The 15,068-nt window shown below is 39.5% G+C and overlaps 2 protein-coding genes across 3 annotated transcripts; both read left to right on the top strand.

Moving 5' to 3' along the window:
- The first annotated feature begins 674 nt into the window (after positions 1-674).
- LOC112044518 (2-oxoisovalerate dehydrogenase subunit alpha, mitochondrial) lies at positions 675-6,145 on the top strand. Of its 2 annotated transcripts, none has more exons than XM_052885021.1 (8): positions 675-833; positions 1,200-1,468; positions 1,725-1,981; positions 2,445-2,610; positions 3,713-3,913; positions 4,448-4,566; positions 4,702-4,849; positions 6,016-6,145. In XM_052885021.1, exons 1-8 carry the CDS (start codon positions 774-776, stop codon positions 6,092-6,094), a joined length of 1,299 nt encoding a protein of 432 aa, XP_052740981.1. In that variant the 5' UTR covers positions 675-773; the 3' UTR covers positions 6,095-6,145. The 2 variants fall into 2 exon arrangements, with proteins under 2 accessions (XP_052740981.1, XP_052740982.1); XM_052885022.1 differs by having other exon boundaries at positions 801-908.
- Positions 6,146-9,379: 3,234 nt separating this feature from the next.
- LOC112044517 (2-oxoisovalerate dehydrogenase subunit alpha, mitochondrial-like) lies at positions 9,380-14,040 on the top strand. The gene is made up of 7 exons (XM_052885023.1): positions 9,380-10,032; positions 10,724-10,980; positions 11,348-11,513; positions 12,086-12,286; positions 12,871-12,992; positions 13,406-13,553; positions 13,844-14,040. Exons 1-7 carry the CDS (start codon positions 9,854-9,856, stop codon positions 13,920-13,922), a joined length of 1,152 nt encoding a protein of 383 aa, XP_052740983.1. The 5' UTR covers positions 9,380-9,853; the 3' UTR covers positions 13,923-14,040.
- Positions 14,041-15,068: the final 1,028 nt, after the last annotated feature.

The following is a 15,068-nucleotide window of genomic DNA, read 5'->3' as shown; positions in this document are numbered from 1 at the left end:
ACTCTTTCGGTCTGAAGATACGTTTGTAAATTGTACTTACAATTGACTACCTATACTTCTAATTAGTATGTGGAGAAAACAGTCCACCTTGCGAAACACAAATTATAATCATTATGTTACCTAGGTATGCCTAAGTATAAGGTTCCCACACCTACTTCAGTAATATTTAGTACCACTGTAAATCCGCATTGGGCCAGCGTGATGTAATATTGGCCTAACCCCTCTCGAGACTCGAGCTCAACAGTGAGCCGAATATGGATTGATAATGATGATAGGTATAAAATGACTAGCGATTTACCAACACCTACCCTCATTTAAAACTTTGTTTGTTGATAAACATTGCACAGCGAATTTGGCTTTTCTAGAAGTAGGTGGGTGTACTATATTTTCACAATCGGCTAAACCCTGATCTGGTGAAAGACTAAGGCAGTGGCTTATTACCATTAAGACACTACCGACATAATAACGTAATACGTATGCGATTACGGTAATCGTTTACGACTATTGGTCAAATATACTCTATTACCTGCGTAAGTTAAAAACTCCCAAGCTGCATCTACATCACGCGAAATCGGAGTCAAGCGTAAATTCGATGTTATAAAAACATAATTAAAAAAAACGTATAAGTAGTTAGGTATAATTAGATAACACGGTTGTATGTTGACCTCTCGCGTACGTCACAAAAAGGCCAACCTTATCTGACTTGCTAATGTAATGTTCCCAAGTCAATAATACACGATAAGTTACAACAGCGAACAGTAATCAGTTTTACAATGGCGCTCAAAAGTGGAGTTAGTTTTATACGTTTTAAAAGACTCAGCCATGGGATCCGAGTATGTAATATTTTATAATTGGGTAACAAGATAATCTGTTCGGTGATAGTGCGATGTTACTGTGCTGATAGGAGAGTAGGAGGGGTTCTTATTTTGTTGTTTTATCATTATCTAAATCAATAATAATAAATTGTATCTTGATAAAGTCTCAAACTTACTGTTATTTCATGGAAGCTTTTTATATAATTGACAATTAATATCTACTGTCTTGTAGACCTACAAGACAGTAGATATTATTTGTTATCAATTATCGCGTACATAATGATCGTAGGTTGGTAGGTTGACAAACGACAGTCAATATTATCATACAATTTAAATATTATAGGTTATAGAAACTAAATACATACTCGTAATATAAAATTTCAGTTACTTTCTACACACACAAGACCAGAAATATCCCAAAATGGCGGCAAAAATGCAGATTTCCCCGGAGTCAAAGCGCCCTACGTGACGGAAATGAAACTTCTAAACGAGCACAGCTATGATCCTATACCAATATATCGTGTGATCGACAACAATGGAGAAGTTATAGAGAGAACAGAAGAGCCGAGGATAGACAATGAGACACTTCTAAACATGTACAAAACAATGGTGCAGCTCAACCAAATGGATAAGATTCTATATGAATCTCAAAGGTTAGTTTATTAATTATTGTCGTTATAGTTTTTGCGATTACGTAAACACGCTTTATTGGTCTTACCTAACCATAAGTTTCAACAAGTTTATTAGACGTATTATTAAATAATTATGAACAGTATCTTCAAGTGGTTATAAACTGTCACCAGGCATGATACTTGTATCTATGTATAGAAAGTGCGAGTAGTATGTAGTCTCTTAGATTTAAATGCCAGGCAATATAATATACAACAAACCTTAACCTATTAATTTCAGACAGGGTAGAATATCCTTTTATATGACCAATTATGGTGAAGAAGGGATCCATGTGGGTAGCGCAGCGGCTCTTTTGCCTCAAGACATGGTCTTCGCCCAATATCGCGAGCTAGGAGTGCTACTGTACAGGGGTATGACAGTCACTGAGATCATAAACCAGTGTTATGGAAACCACGAAGACCCCGGCAAAGGGAGACAGATGCCAGTGCATTATGGTAGCAAGCAGAGAAATATTGCAACTTTGTCCAGTCCATTAGGTAAGCAATCAAATACTTCTTACTTTTTGTCACGGAGCTCCTCAGAGGAATTAAAACCCAATTAGAAAGAAAGAAAGAAGGAAAATATATTTATTACTACATTATGCCACACATCACAATTATTTAAGGATATTATTAGAATTATAAGCAAACCTCTGTTGATGGACGCAGAACAGCACTTTGCATAAACTGCTAAGTTTTGCTCTGTTTACTCGTATATTAGGCGATAGTTTTGAGTGATATACTTCGCCGACAAAGCCGAATTTAACTATTAATCCTCTGCTGAGTCTCACAGGAGATACCATTGGATTGCTCTTCCCTCTCTTCATCTAGCCCACAGGGTCAGGGTCTACTCTGGCAGCCCTTCTTCGGTTGCCATAGCCCCCCGATATCGATGCTTGTCCATTCCGATTAGGAGCGTACAGCATATAAGTATACTACAGAATAACAATACACATTGCAGCAACCCAGATGCCGCAAGCCGTGGGCGCGGCGTACGCCTTCAAGCGCGCGCCCAACAACGAGCGCTGCGTCATCTGCTACTTCGGCGACGGCGCCGCGTCCGAGGGAGACGCGCACGCCGCCTTCAACTTCGCGGCCACGCTCCAGTGCCCCATCATATTGTTCTGGTAAATCTTGTTGGTGACAACACAATTGCCGCAGGCCGAGGGCGCGACGTACCTACGCCTTCAAGCGCGCGCTGCATTATCTGCTACTTCGGTGACGGCGCCGCGTCCGAGAAAGACGCGCACGCCGCCTTCAACTTCGCGACTATGCTCCAGTGCCCCACTTTATTGTTCTGGTAATTCTTGTTGATAGTTTCGAAGTTTTTCAGCCTATGCTTCTACCATAGACCGTTTAATTTACTACGGTATGTTTCGTGTTTTCAAAGTACACCGTAAATGTGTCAAACAAATCAACAAATGCCTGGAAACTAACTACATTTTTTCTCATATAAAAAAGAAAATATAAAAACTTAAGGTCCAAACAGACTCTCAATCAAATCGAATCAAGTGAGATCTGGATCTTTGAATCTTGCTACCTTCCAAAACACCATAGTCTAAGTAGACTTTGATGTTGCTTCGGAAGTTATTAAGGCACACTTTTAGTTCAGTTAAGCCCAGTAAACCCGTCTGAATATTATGGTTACTGATGGAATTCAGGCGTATGAAACTTAACATCAAGTATGCTTTACGACCAATGGCGTAGCTGCCCAGGAGCTAGACGGTGCAGTACCCCAAGACCCTCAAGCTCAGGCGGCTCACGAATCCTTACCAGAAAATCTCAACCGTACTGAACTTTCCATAATTTCTCCCATTATTATCAAAATAAATATGACAGGTGGCAACCCAAATTTAATTATGGCAGAGAGAGAGAGGAATTCGTAAGTTATACCTTCTAATTCCTATGGAAAGTATTTGTACATTTATTATTTTTCCTGAATGACACCTAACCAGTTTAGATAGTACCTAGTAGGACCCCATTTGCTTATTTGCACCTGGGCCCTTGGTTACCTAGCTACGCCACTGCTTACAACTTACGTAATGTTACTTGGTATACACAAATAATAGTTTTTTTCTTAACCAAGTGAATCTCTCCAGTCAACCTGATTATTCCCTCAACTGTTTATCATAACTACCCACGAGTACTTACTCACTTTTGAACTTGGAGTCACTGAATTACACCGTTAAACCAGGATTGCATGCAATTGTAATTTTATATGTTTGCCAGTAGAAACAACGGCTACGCGATTTCGACGCCCACAAGCGAGCAATACCGCGGGGACGGGATAGCCGCGCGCGGCCCAGCGCTGGGACTCCACACCATACGAGTTGATGGGACCGACGCTCTGGCTGTGTACAGAGCCGTCGAAAGGGCCCGAGAGATAGCGATACAGAACAAACCAGTACTTATTGAAGCTATGTCATATAGGTAAGATACTGTTTGAGCTATTTATAAAAACTAGGCGAGCGCGCTTCAGACTGCACCTAATATACTAAAGGATGGGCACTGGAAAGATGGTGATATTACTAAAATATAAAAATTTATCTATTGCTGAATTCACATCTTTGTCGTTCATTAGCTAAGTATCTAGTAGATACAAACCTGACAAACCTAAGCCAATGGAGATACTATCTACCGCGACATAGATTAGTCTGTTATTGTTCTACGAAAGAAGCAAAACAGATATACAGGCACCGTGCCCCGTGTATATAAGGTACTTATGACTTATGAGCTTCCTCTGCATCGATAGGTGTCACAAGCACAACAGGCTTTATTAATCTGTAGGATTTCTGTCTGTAGGATTATTATATTCTATCAGGCGTGGAGCTAGCCTACGATCATCATTTCATCAGTTTTCTGAAATGCCTAATACTACTCCTCCTAAAATACTTATAACCCTAAAAAAGTGTTCATCAATATCTAACTTTTTTTTTTGTAAATCATTCCAATTTTTTTTTTTAGGGTGGGACATCACTCAACATCTGATGACAGCAGTGCATACCGACCTGTGGAAGAAATACAAAAATGGACGCAGGAGGAAAATCCTGTACAGAAACTGAAGCTGTATATTGAGGGAAAAGGTACTTCTACTTACATATTATATTAAATTTATCTTACCTACAATATTATTAATTTACATACTTGGTACGAGAACTACCAATATTTTAAACATTTTAGAAATATGCAATTGGTTTTTTGTTACTTTTGCGCTCAAGGTCTATGGAATTCGGATACTGAAAAACAGTTCGCGAAAGAAGCACGAGATATAGTGTTACGAACGATGCAACAGGCGGAGAAGAAGAAGAAGCCACACTGGAAGGAGATGCTGGAAGACGTGTACTACGACATGCCACCGCATTTGCAGTGAGTTACTCATACTATTATCCAGGGGCGTAGCTACCACCGTATCAGCCGTATCAAAGATACGGCGCCCCCAGTCTACAGGGGCTGTGAGGGGCCCCTGTGTGAAAGTAAAAATTATTAAGTAGGTACTTAAAATGTAGGTAATCCAAAATCTCCTTTTTTCCCTAATTAAGAGTGCGCCCAAAAGTTGGAGACATCCTACATAGGTTAAGTCACTATCATATTTATTTTAAGCGGGCATTTTTGTTTCTTTTGTGAGAAATCTTTACTCTTCATTTGGGTCCCCCCCGACTAATTTTAATACAGGGCCCCTCCAAGGCAAGCTACGCCACTGCTATTATCGTACTGATATTATAAACGCGAAAGTTTGTATGGATGTTTATTTGGATGTTTGCTTAGATGTTTGTTACTCTTTAACTACTGAATCAATTTGGCTAAAATTTGCAATGGAAATAGATTTTACTCTGGAATAATATATAGGCTACTTTTCATCCCGGAAATAACCATGATCCTGAGGGATTTGTCAAAAACTAAATTTCAAGCGGACGAAGTCGGGGGCGTCCGCTAGTCTAACATTCGCCATATCTTTTAAAATTTGACCAATATTTCCATTCCCCTCCAGCTAGTCATAAAAGACTGTGCTAGGAGTGGGATTGAACCACGAACTCTCGGTATGTAATCTAACTAAACCTAAATATAAAAAAGAATCGTCCAAGTGCTAATGGTTCCTAGACTACAGAACCTTAAAAACCGTAAGGGGCACTAATAACTGTTTGAAGTAACTACTGGTAGGGAGTAGACCACCGATAATAAGGAATTTAGGGATTAAGGGCCGGATGAAGGAAATGAGGTCCAGGGCAGACGAAGTCGCAGGCGAATTGTAAGCATGCACGTATGGGTTTTTTTGTCTTTAAAAACTACTTGAACGATTTTGATGTAGCACAGAGATATATAATTATAACTTATAGAGGCTTTTCAGCCTTCACTACGTTATGATTTTCTCAGCACAGTTAAAATGTACCTACTACGCCACTACTACCTACTGAATGATCACCATTACCACAGTAGATATTTTCTGCCAGTTTAGGGTTCCTTCCTACTCCTAAAGTTAATAAATTGCGTCATTGATCGAAGATAAGTTTAATAAATTATTCCTTTTTTTTCAGAAAACAAATGAATCAAATGGAGAAACACCTGAAGAAGTATAAAGAACATTATCCTCTCGATCAATTTCAAAGCGAATAATTAAAGATTATTTAAATTTAAACTTCAAAAACAATAAAATTTATTATTCAAGGTTTCTTTCAATTACTGAAGATATATCTTCAGAGTTTACAATGAGAAATTTCGCAATGTACAATGGTATAGTTAGGTAGGTACTTACCTATATTTTTTTAGGAAGAGACGCGGTTGTAGGTATATTATATGTATACTAAGTAAGTCTACTTATCTTAAAATCGAGAACTGAAGAGGAGTCTATTGATATTCAGTACTTGATTATCACTGTGCAAGACGCAAGTACTTATTCATCGTTAGCAAGATGACGTCAGCGTGTTGCCAGTCATGACGGACAAGGACCAGGACTCTGACTCCAAGACTTGCTCGCTAACTGTTATGGGCATTAGTAATAGATGACTCAAAGTCACTCAGCGGGCGAGTCATGCTTGGAGTTTTTCTGCTAGATCGAATCAGAAATGAGGAGATCCAAAGAAGAACCAAAGTTAGAGCAGGGTACGTAGGTAGTTTGAAGAGCCAATGGACGTTGAGGCTTGGCGACCCCGCACCGGAAAGCATAGTGTGGACCCCACTAGGTGGACCGAGGACATCAAGCGGCTTTCAGGGAGCCGCTGGACGCTGGCGTCTCGAGACCATCGAGTCCAAGAGGCATATGTCCAACAGTGGACGTCCATTGGCTGTTAATGATGATAATAATGAAGATGAGAACGCCCGGAAAAATATGCCTGAGGACGGTGACATGCCTGACATAATAATGTCTAGAACTTTCAGTTTCGCGTAGTTTCTCGTGTTCGAACATACAAACCATCGGTGTTTCAAAGAGGTCATTAATTTGCATGAAAGAGATGCCATTGCACCCGGCCTGCGAGTGCCACACTGCCACATGATCATACGAGTTCAGTGAAAGTCATGCGATCAGAGGAAGTACTATTGGGATGGTGAATTAAGACCCTTTAAATACCCTTTTTTTTTTATTTTATTACTTTTCATCACACTACAATCAGTAGGACCAGAGCTGTGAAGGGAAATGTTGGGAAAACGGGAGAAGTTACTCCTTTTTACACTACGAGAATTTTATAACATAATACCTACCTACCCTTTTACTCGTATTCTCGTAGAACGATTATTATAAATAGTAATTGTAAAAATGAGACGTGAACGTGATAGCCCGGTGGATATTACCTCTGCCTTCGATTTGGAGGGCGTAATTTCTAATCCGGTCCGGAGCAAGCACCTCAAACTTTTCAGTTATGTGCATTTTAAGAAATGAAATATCACATGTCTCAAACGGTGAAGGAAAAATGTCGTGAGGAAACTGCTTGGGAATTTTCGTCATTCTCTACGTGTGTGAAGTATGCTAATCCGCTTTGGGCCAGCGTGGGGGACTAAGGTCTAACGCCTCTCATTCTGAGAGGAGACTCGTGCTCAACAGTAAGCCGAATATGGGTTGTTATTGATGATGATGATGATGATGATGATGATGATGATTATGATGATGATGAATAATAAATAATACGTGTACCAGGTACCTATTATATAATTACCCGTTTATTATTGAGTTGAGTAGATTAGTGGATAAGCACTACATTGGCGTAATCGGCATATTTATGAATGTCTTGTTTCATAAAGTAAAAATCGACCCTGAGTTTGGGTCAAATTACCTAGTTTAACATTTTCTGTAACAATCTACAAAACTTTTGTCAGTTCAAACCAGCCACGTACAAACCAATGGTATACGATAACTGAAACAATAGATCAACTGCATCGGCTAAATCATATTCCCACGTCATTCCCATTACATTTGAATAATATAAATAAATAAAACATAAAATAGCCTTTTATTATTTCCCATTTACATATGATAATAATTATTCTTATAGGGGAGACCGGGGCTGGTTGTGACATTTTTTTTACAAACTGTCATATTTTTAATTGGTTTGATTGTTTTACCCGAGTATAGGCTTGTTTGATAAAATAACTATCCAGGATCATTATTTTTCAAAAAAAAATAACTAGTGTTAAAGCATGAGGAGTTCCCTTAACTGTCCTTCGTCGTCATCAACAGATCCTCAAATGAGAGTCGCAACCCATCTAGGTAACTAGTTCTTATTAATATAAATGAATCAAGCCCAATCAAAAGGTAGCTACAGATAACCGTTAAGGAGTTAAGGGAACTCCTGAACGGTTTATTGTCCCTCGTCTTCATCACCAGACTCTCATGACAGTCACGACCCACCTTGGTGAAAAGTTCTTATCCATACAATTCAATCAAGCCCAATTACAAGGTAGCTACTGTAAACCGTTAAAGAGTTCCCTCATCTGTGTTTCAGATCTATCATGAGATCGACTCCAGACAGATATATAAAAATCAGCCATGTGAAGTTAAGCTACGTAACGCTTTACTAGTTACCTTTCTCACCTGGTATCCAGTGGCGTGCACTTCAAAGATGTAAAAATGCACAGCATACTCTGAGGACTCATTACCATCATACACCGGAGAAGAAATTTTCCATTTTGTAATTTTTTTTTACGTATAATGCATACCCTAGTTCAAAACCTTGTGCACGCAATTGCTGGTACCTGCCCAGGTGTCACAGAGCAAGTCTTCACAATGACGCAGGTATTCAAAGCACATGAGACGCTACTGAAAACCTAATGTTTCATTTTTGTGAAAATAAGCTGTGTCAGATTGCTCTGGGATATTACTCTAGTACGTAGACAGCAAAAACGACAACCATATCTGACTTGCTAATATTCCTGAGTCAATATATAATACACGATAAATTACACATTTATTACAGTTTTAGATTCAATGGCGCACAAAAGCAGAATTAGTTTTATACGTTTGCAAAGACTCAGCAGCGGGATCCGAGTATGTGATATTTTCTATTAAACAAGATAATCTGTGTGTGTGTGACTCTGAGCCTTCTTATGAGGCCCATAGTTTCGGCCTCATAAGAAGGCTCAGAGTCACACAGATCCAAGCTCAGCTACCAAGTCTCGGAACCATAGGTCATCACTGGCAACACGCACTGTTCGAAGACTTTTGTCTTCAGGCACTGAGGAATTTCGGACGAAAAGATGTCGCGAAGTTTCCTGAATGCAGCCCAGCCGAGTTGGATTCGGCAGTTCACCTCTTTCTCGAAATTGGACCTACCTAAATGAATCATTTATGTCCTAGGTATATTGTATTTGTCTATAGATGGGCCCCTCTGTAATAAAGAACGTACACTGTTATGTCATTACCCAAAGACGTGCACTGCACGCACATCTTATCTTAGTACGTAACAAGTGCGTGCTGTGAGTGGACGTGGACTTTAAAAAATATTTACGGTTTTTTTTATTTTAATCCCTTAATTTATGCCTTCGTGTTCATTTTGGAAGTGTAAAAACACAAGCCACAACATGAATAAAGAGAAATGTGTTACAAGTGATGACGTACTTAATGTGTGAAACCAAAGACAATTCCGCGGCGCTTTGAGGCCCATCTAACGATCTACGGTTGATGTTCTGGGCAACCACGAAGGATGCGTTTAACACTTTTCTTTAAATAATTATTGTGCTTGAGCAGATGGTCACCTTTTTGATTCCACTTACTTCCTACTGTCCTACTAATATTATTCATCTTAGTAAGTAGGTACATAATAAAAACTAAACACGTTGAATATACAATTTAAGGTACTTTCTAAACAAGCAATACCAGACATATCCCAAAATGGCGGCAAACATGCGGATTTCCCCGGAGCCAAAGCGCCCTACGTATCAAAAATGAAATTTCTAAACGAGCAAAGCTATGATCCTATACCAATATATCGTGTCATCGATAACAAAGGGCAGGTTATAGATAGAACAGAAGAGCCGAGGATAGACAACGAGACACTCCTGAACATGTACAAAACAATGGTGCAGCTCAACCAAATGGATGAGATATTAATTGAATCTCAACAGTAAGTCTATTAATCATCATCTTTATCATTATACGATTTATTCTATTATCAACCTCCAACTTTTCAGTTATGTGCATAACCCGTTCTCTTAAAAGTGATAGAAAAAAAAATCTCGAGGAAACCTCCATCATCATCATCAACCCATATTCAGCTCACTGCTGAGCTCGAGTCTCCTCTCAGAATGAGAGGGGTTAGGCCAATAGTCCACCACGCTGGCCCAATGCAGATTGGCAGACTTCACACACGCAGAGAATTATGAAATTCTCTGCGTGTGTGAAGAGAATAAAGAAACCTCCATAATGATCTGAGAATTTTCTTAATTCCCTACGTGTGTGAAATCTGCCAATCCGCATTGGGCCTGCAAAATATCGTTCGCCAGTTTGGTAAATTATTAGCCTAACTGCTCTCATACTGGGAGCCTCTCATCATGGTCAACAGTGCGCTGAATATGGGTAGTCAATGATGAAGATAATATAAAACTATCACCTTAAGTTTCAACGAATAATTAATAGACGCTGTACTAATGTACCGTATCCGTAACATTCAATAACATTCGTTACATGCGATAATATCACCGCACGCAATAATTTCTCCCATTTCAATGTATTTGTAACATCACAAGCACATGAATGTATAATCATGACATCCTTTTTACCTGTTCGTGTCTCAAATCTTCACTTATCAATTTCAGACAGGGTAGAATATCAATGTATTTGACCAATTATGGTGAAGAAGGGATCCAAGTCGGTAGCGGAGCGGCTCTTTTGCCTCGAGACATGATCTTCGCCCAGTACCGCGAGCTAGGAGTGCTGCTGTACAGAGGAATGACAGTCACGGAGATCATAAACCAGTGTTACGGAAACCACGAGGACCGCGACAAAGGGAGACAGATTCCAATGCATTTTGGTAACAAGGAGAAAAATATTGTAACTGCGTCGAGTCCATTGGGTAAGAAATCAGTAAAACCGTCTTCCTTTCCCTTCTTCCCACATTCTATTAGCTAGGTACTTAAACGAATATTATATAGGTTTACCAAAATTATTAGCTGTTAGGAAATCTATTACGAGGTATTTGTGACAACGCTGGGGAAATGCCCTAGATGAACTAAATTACAGGCAAACGTTTGAAGTTGAACACCTACGCCTCTATAGACAGAGAGGGGCACTATGCAATATATTTATGCATCTATGAAGTTGACGCTACTGCAGGAAACATTAGCTCGCTCTTCTAGAGCCCTCGGATTCTATAGAGAGTATAGCAAATAAGTATACATATTACAGGTTACAAAATAACAATACACATATAAACATTGCAGCAACCCAGATGCCGCAAGCCGTGGGCGCGGCGTACGCCTTCAAGCGCGCGCCCAACAACGAGCGCTGCGTCATCTGCTACTTCGGCGACGGCGCCGCGTCCGAGGGAGACGCGCACGCCGCCTTCAACTTCGCGGCCACGCTCCAGTGCCCCGTCATATTGTTCTGGTAAATCTTGTTGATCTGGATTTTTGAAACGCATTGGCAGACACACTTCTAACTGTTATTTATAGCATGAAGCCTTGAAGGTTTAGCTGAGCTGTGTCCCGTCTGAATGTATGGTTTTACTGGTGAACTTAAGGGCATATGAGGTTTGACACCTTTGTCTGTTAGGCTGACACAAATTTGTTCAGTTGTCTCCAGCAATTTTGCCCTAAAAAGTGTACTTGGTGGTACGAATTTCGATATTTGGTCTTTCTGTGATTGTCACAACGCGTAGTGTGCGTTTTCATTAGAGCCATAACACGAATTTCGCCATGTGGATGTAATTTCTGTGACGATAACGCGTTGTGAGCTATTTTGCGAAACAGCGTTTTCGATCTTTGAGTGTAACATACCTACGAGAGTAGGATAGCGATAGTCTTCCACTTAAAACCAAGTCGGTCATCTGTTTAATCCGACAATAAATTATTGTAATTAAAAAAATCATGTGCCTACCTCTTAGGAACTTTTAAATTGATACGGAGTTACTGAATTACACCGTTGCATTGCATGCAATTGTAATTTTATATGTTTACCAGTAGAAACAACGGCTACGCAGTCTGGACGCCCACAAACCAGCAATACCGCGGGGACGGTATAGCCGCGCGCGGCCTAGCGTTGGGACTCCACACCATACGAGTTGATGGGACCGACGCTCTGGCTGTGTACAGAGCCGTCGAAAGGGCCCGAGAGATAGCGATACAGAACAAACCAGTACTTATCGAAGCTATGTCATATAGGTGAGATGCTGTTTGAGCTGCTTAATAAACCGGCCAAGCGCAATTTAGAAAAATGCACTTATAATAGTTTAATTGACATTACTGAAGTTATTAATAGTAAGCTAAGCACCAAATGTTTCTCTAACAATAAGATAAACTTTACTGACAACTTAACTTTTCTGCTCGAAACTATTCCTGATATGAGGAACATTTTCGAACAAAACAGGAGAGAAACGGGACACAACAATCTGAATAAGTTATAATTTTTGGAAAAAGGCAATAATGCAATGTAAACAAGCCGACGGACCGAAATTTTCTACTAAATAGTTGTGTTTTTATGGTAATCCTAAAATCCGTGTAATGTGTGCAAAGAATAGGTATATGTATAATCCAAGGAGCACGTGTGTATTGTGTATAGCTATATCATTGATATATCTATAGACTATTCTATGCCAATGGCCAAACTAGGTAGGTATATCCCCCTATAGTATTATTACCAGTTTTCTGTAATCGCACTGTTGACGCTAAAGAAGGACCTACCTACTCGACAATTACATACCTAACTAATATTTTTTTTCAAAATAATTATACTACATTTTGTGCAGGGTGGGACTACACTCAACAGCTGATTTCAGCAATAATGCATTTCGATCTGTGGAGGAAATACAAAAATGGGCGCAAGAGGAAAATCCTGTAGAGAAACTAAGACTGTACCTTGAAGGAAGAGGTATTGACTTATATATTTTAATTTTTAAATACCTAGTACCTACAATATCTTCTATCTTCTACCTAGTACATTTATTCTATCCGTTAGCGGGCGTCTCCTAGAACGTATATATTTTGCACAGTACACAATTACGAATATTTTTAGCTTATAACCATTTGACTCTTAAATGGACGACCGGTCCGTATCCGTTACGTTACATGTAAAGACATATAACTACCACTAAGGGCAATAGGCGAGCACAGTATCATGCTCCGCGCGATAGAGGAATATAAAGATTTTTTAAATGGCTCACAACGGTAGATTAAAACCGCATTCCCTGACTGTCGGCTTCTTCAACGCAGACGGGCTTTTCGAAAAAATACTCGCGGGCAGCGAATGGATAAGAAATAATTGATTTGTCTTTCACATTCAAGGTCTATGGAATTCGGATATTGAAAAACAGTTCTTGAAAGAAGCACGAGATATAGTGTTAAGAACGATACAAGAAGCGGATCAAAAGAAAAAGGCACACTGGAAGGAAATGCTACAAGATGTATACTATGTTATGCCTCAACATTTGCAGTAAGTACTGAATCGTAGTATTAATGAAAATGGGTTTTGATGTAGCAGATAAATAAATAATCTAAAATAAGCTACTTTTATTACCGGAAAACTGAATAGTTTGTTCGTGAAAGTATGAATCCTAAATTCTCGGGGACCAAGGCGCATCTATCAGCCAGTTTTCGTAGTCCTACTTGGCAATCTGTTCTCATTTGAGAGTGTCAATCTCCTCTTTTTTGAGATAGGTATAAATTTTTGTATCTCTCTCTCTAAGGGATGGAGCTTGATAAATTATTTTTTTTTATTTTCAGAAAACAAATGAATCAAATGGAGAAACATCTGGAGAAGTATAAAGAACATTATCCTCTCGATCAATTTCAAAGCGAATAATAATTGAAGTTTATTATTTTTATAATTATTTATATTACCTATGTAGGTACTTGTACTGTAAAAACAATAAAACTTGTTCTTCAGGGTTTCTTATAATTAACACATCTTCCGAGTTTACACATAATCAACTTCCATCTTGGCTTCTCCTGTAGATAGATTTTATAGCAATCTGTTCTCAGGAGGTTAAGTGGCAGTTTACATATAAATAGTTTACATAAGGTTTACATTAATAAGAATTTTATAAATGTAGTTAACATATAATTAAAAAAAAGAATATTTGCCATATCTCCTTAATATGCCCGTTCCCCTCCAAATTGTTAAAGAGCGTCCAAATAGTTAAAGTTCCTTCCAAATGCTTAGGAAAATTTGTGCTAGTAGTGGCCTATACTATAGTACGGCTCTCAAACACGTAAAAACCATTAAGACGCTAGATGAGGACGGAATCACAGCAGAACTCCCGAAAGTGGGTGGACAACCGATACTTAAAGTCCTTCGATCGATTGTTCAACTTTACTGAACTGGTCGATTCACAAGCACGAAGCGCAGTGTTGGGCGACCCCCTACTACGTGGACCGAGGACATAAAGCGGGTTGCAGGGAGCCGCTGGATGCTGACGGCTTGAGACCGTTGTGTTTGGAAGTCCATGCCAGAGGCCTATGCCCAGCTGTGGACGTCTTTTGGCTAATTATGATGTTGATGATGATTCCATAAAGACGTCTGGCTAATTTTACATGACGTCATCACTTATGTCAGTTGTGACCAAATTATACTTACCGGAAGCCTCAAAAATAACAGCCGTGGTAGCCCAGTGCAGTGCCCTCTGCCTCCGATTCTGGTGGGCGTAGGTTCGAAGCCGGTCCGGGGCATGCACATTTCAGTTGTGTGCAGTTTAAGAAATTAAATATCACGTGTCTCAAACGATGAAGGAAAACATCGTGAGGAAACTTGCACACCAGAGAATTTTCTTAATTCTCTGCGTGTGTGAAGTCCGCCAACCCGCATTGGATAAGCGTGGTGGACTATTGGCCTAACCCCTCTCATTCTGAGGGGAGACTCGAGCTCAGCAGTGAGCCGAATATGGGTTCTTAACTTAATAATGATGAATGATCCATCCAGCTGGGATCCATCTTTTATTTACTAATCTCT

This window comes from Bicyclus anynana, chromosome 13, assembly GCF_947172395.1.
Source record: "Bicyclus anynana chromosome 13, ilBicAnyn1.1, whole genome shotgun sequence".
NCBI classification, from domain to species: domain Eukaryota; kingdom Metazoa; phylum Arthropoda; class Insecta; order Lepidoptera; family Nymphalidae; genus Bicyclus; species Bicyclus anynana.
Note: the sequence above shows the minus strand (reverse complement) of the source record. Positions and strands in the feature narration are given on the sequence as shown.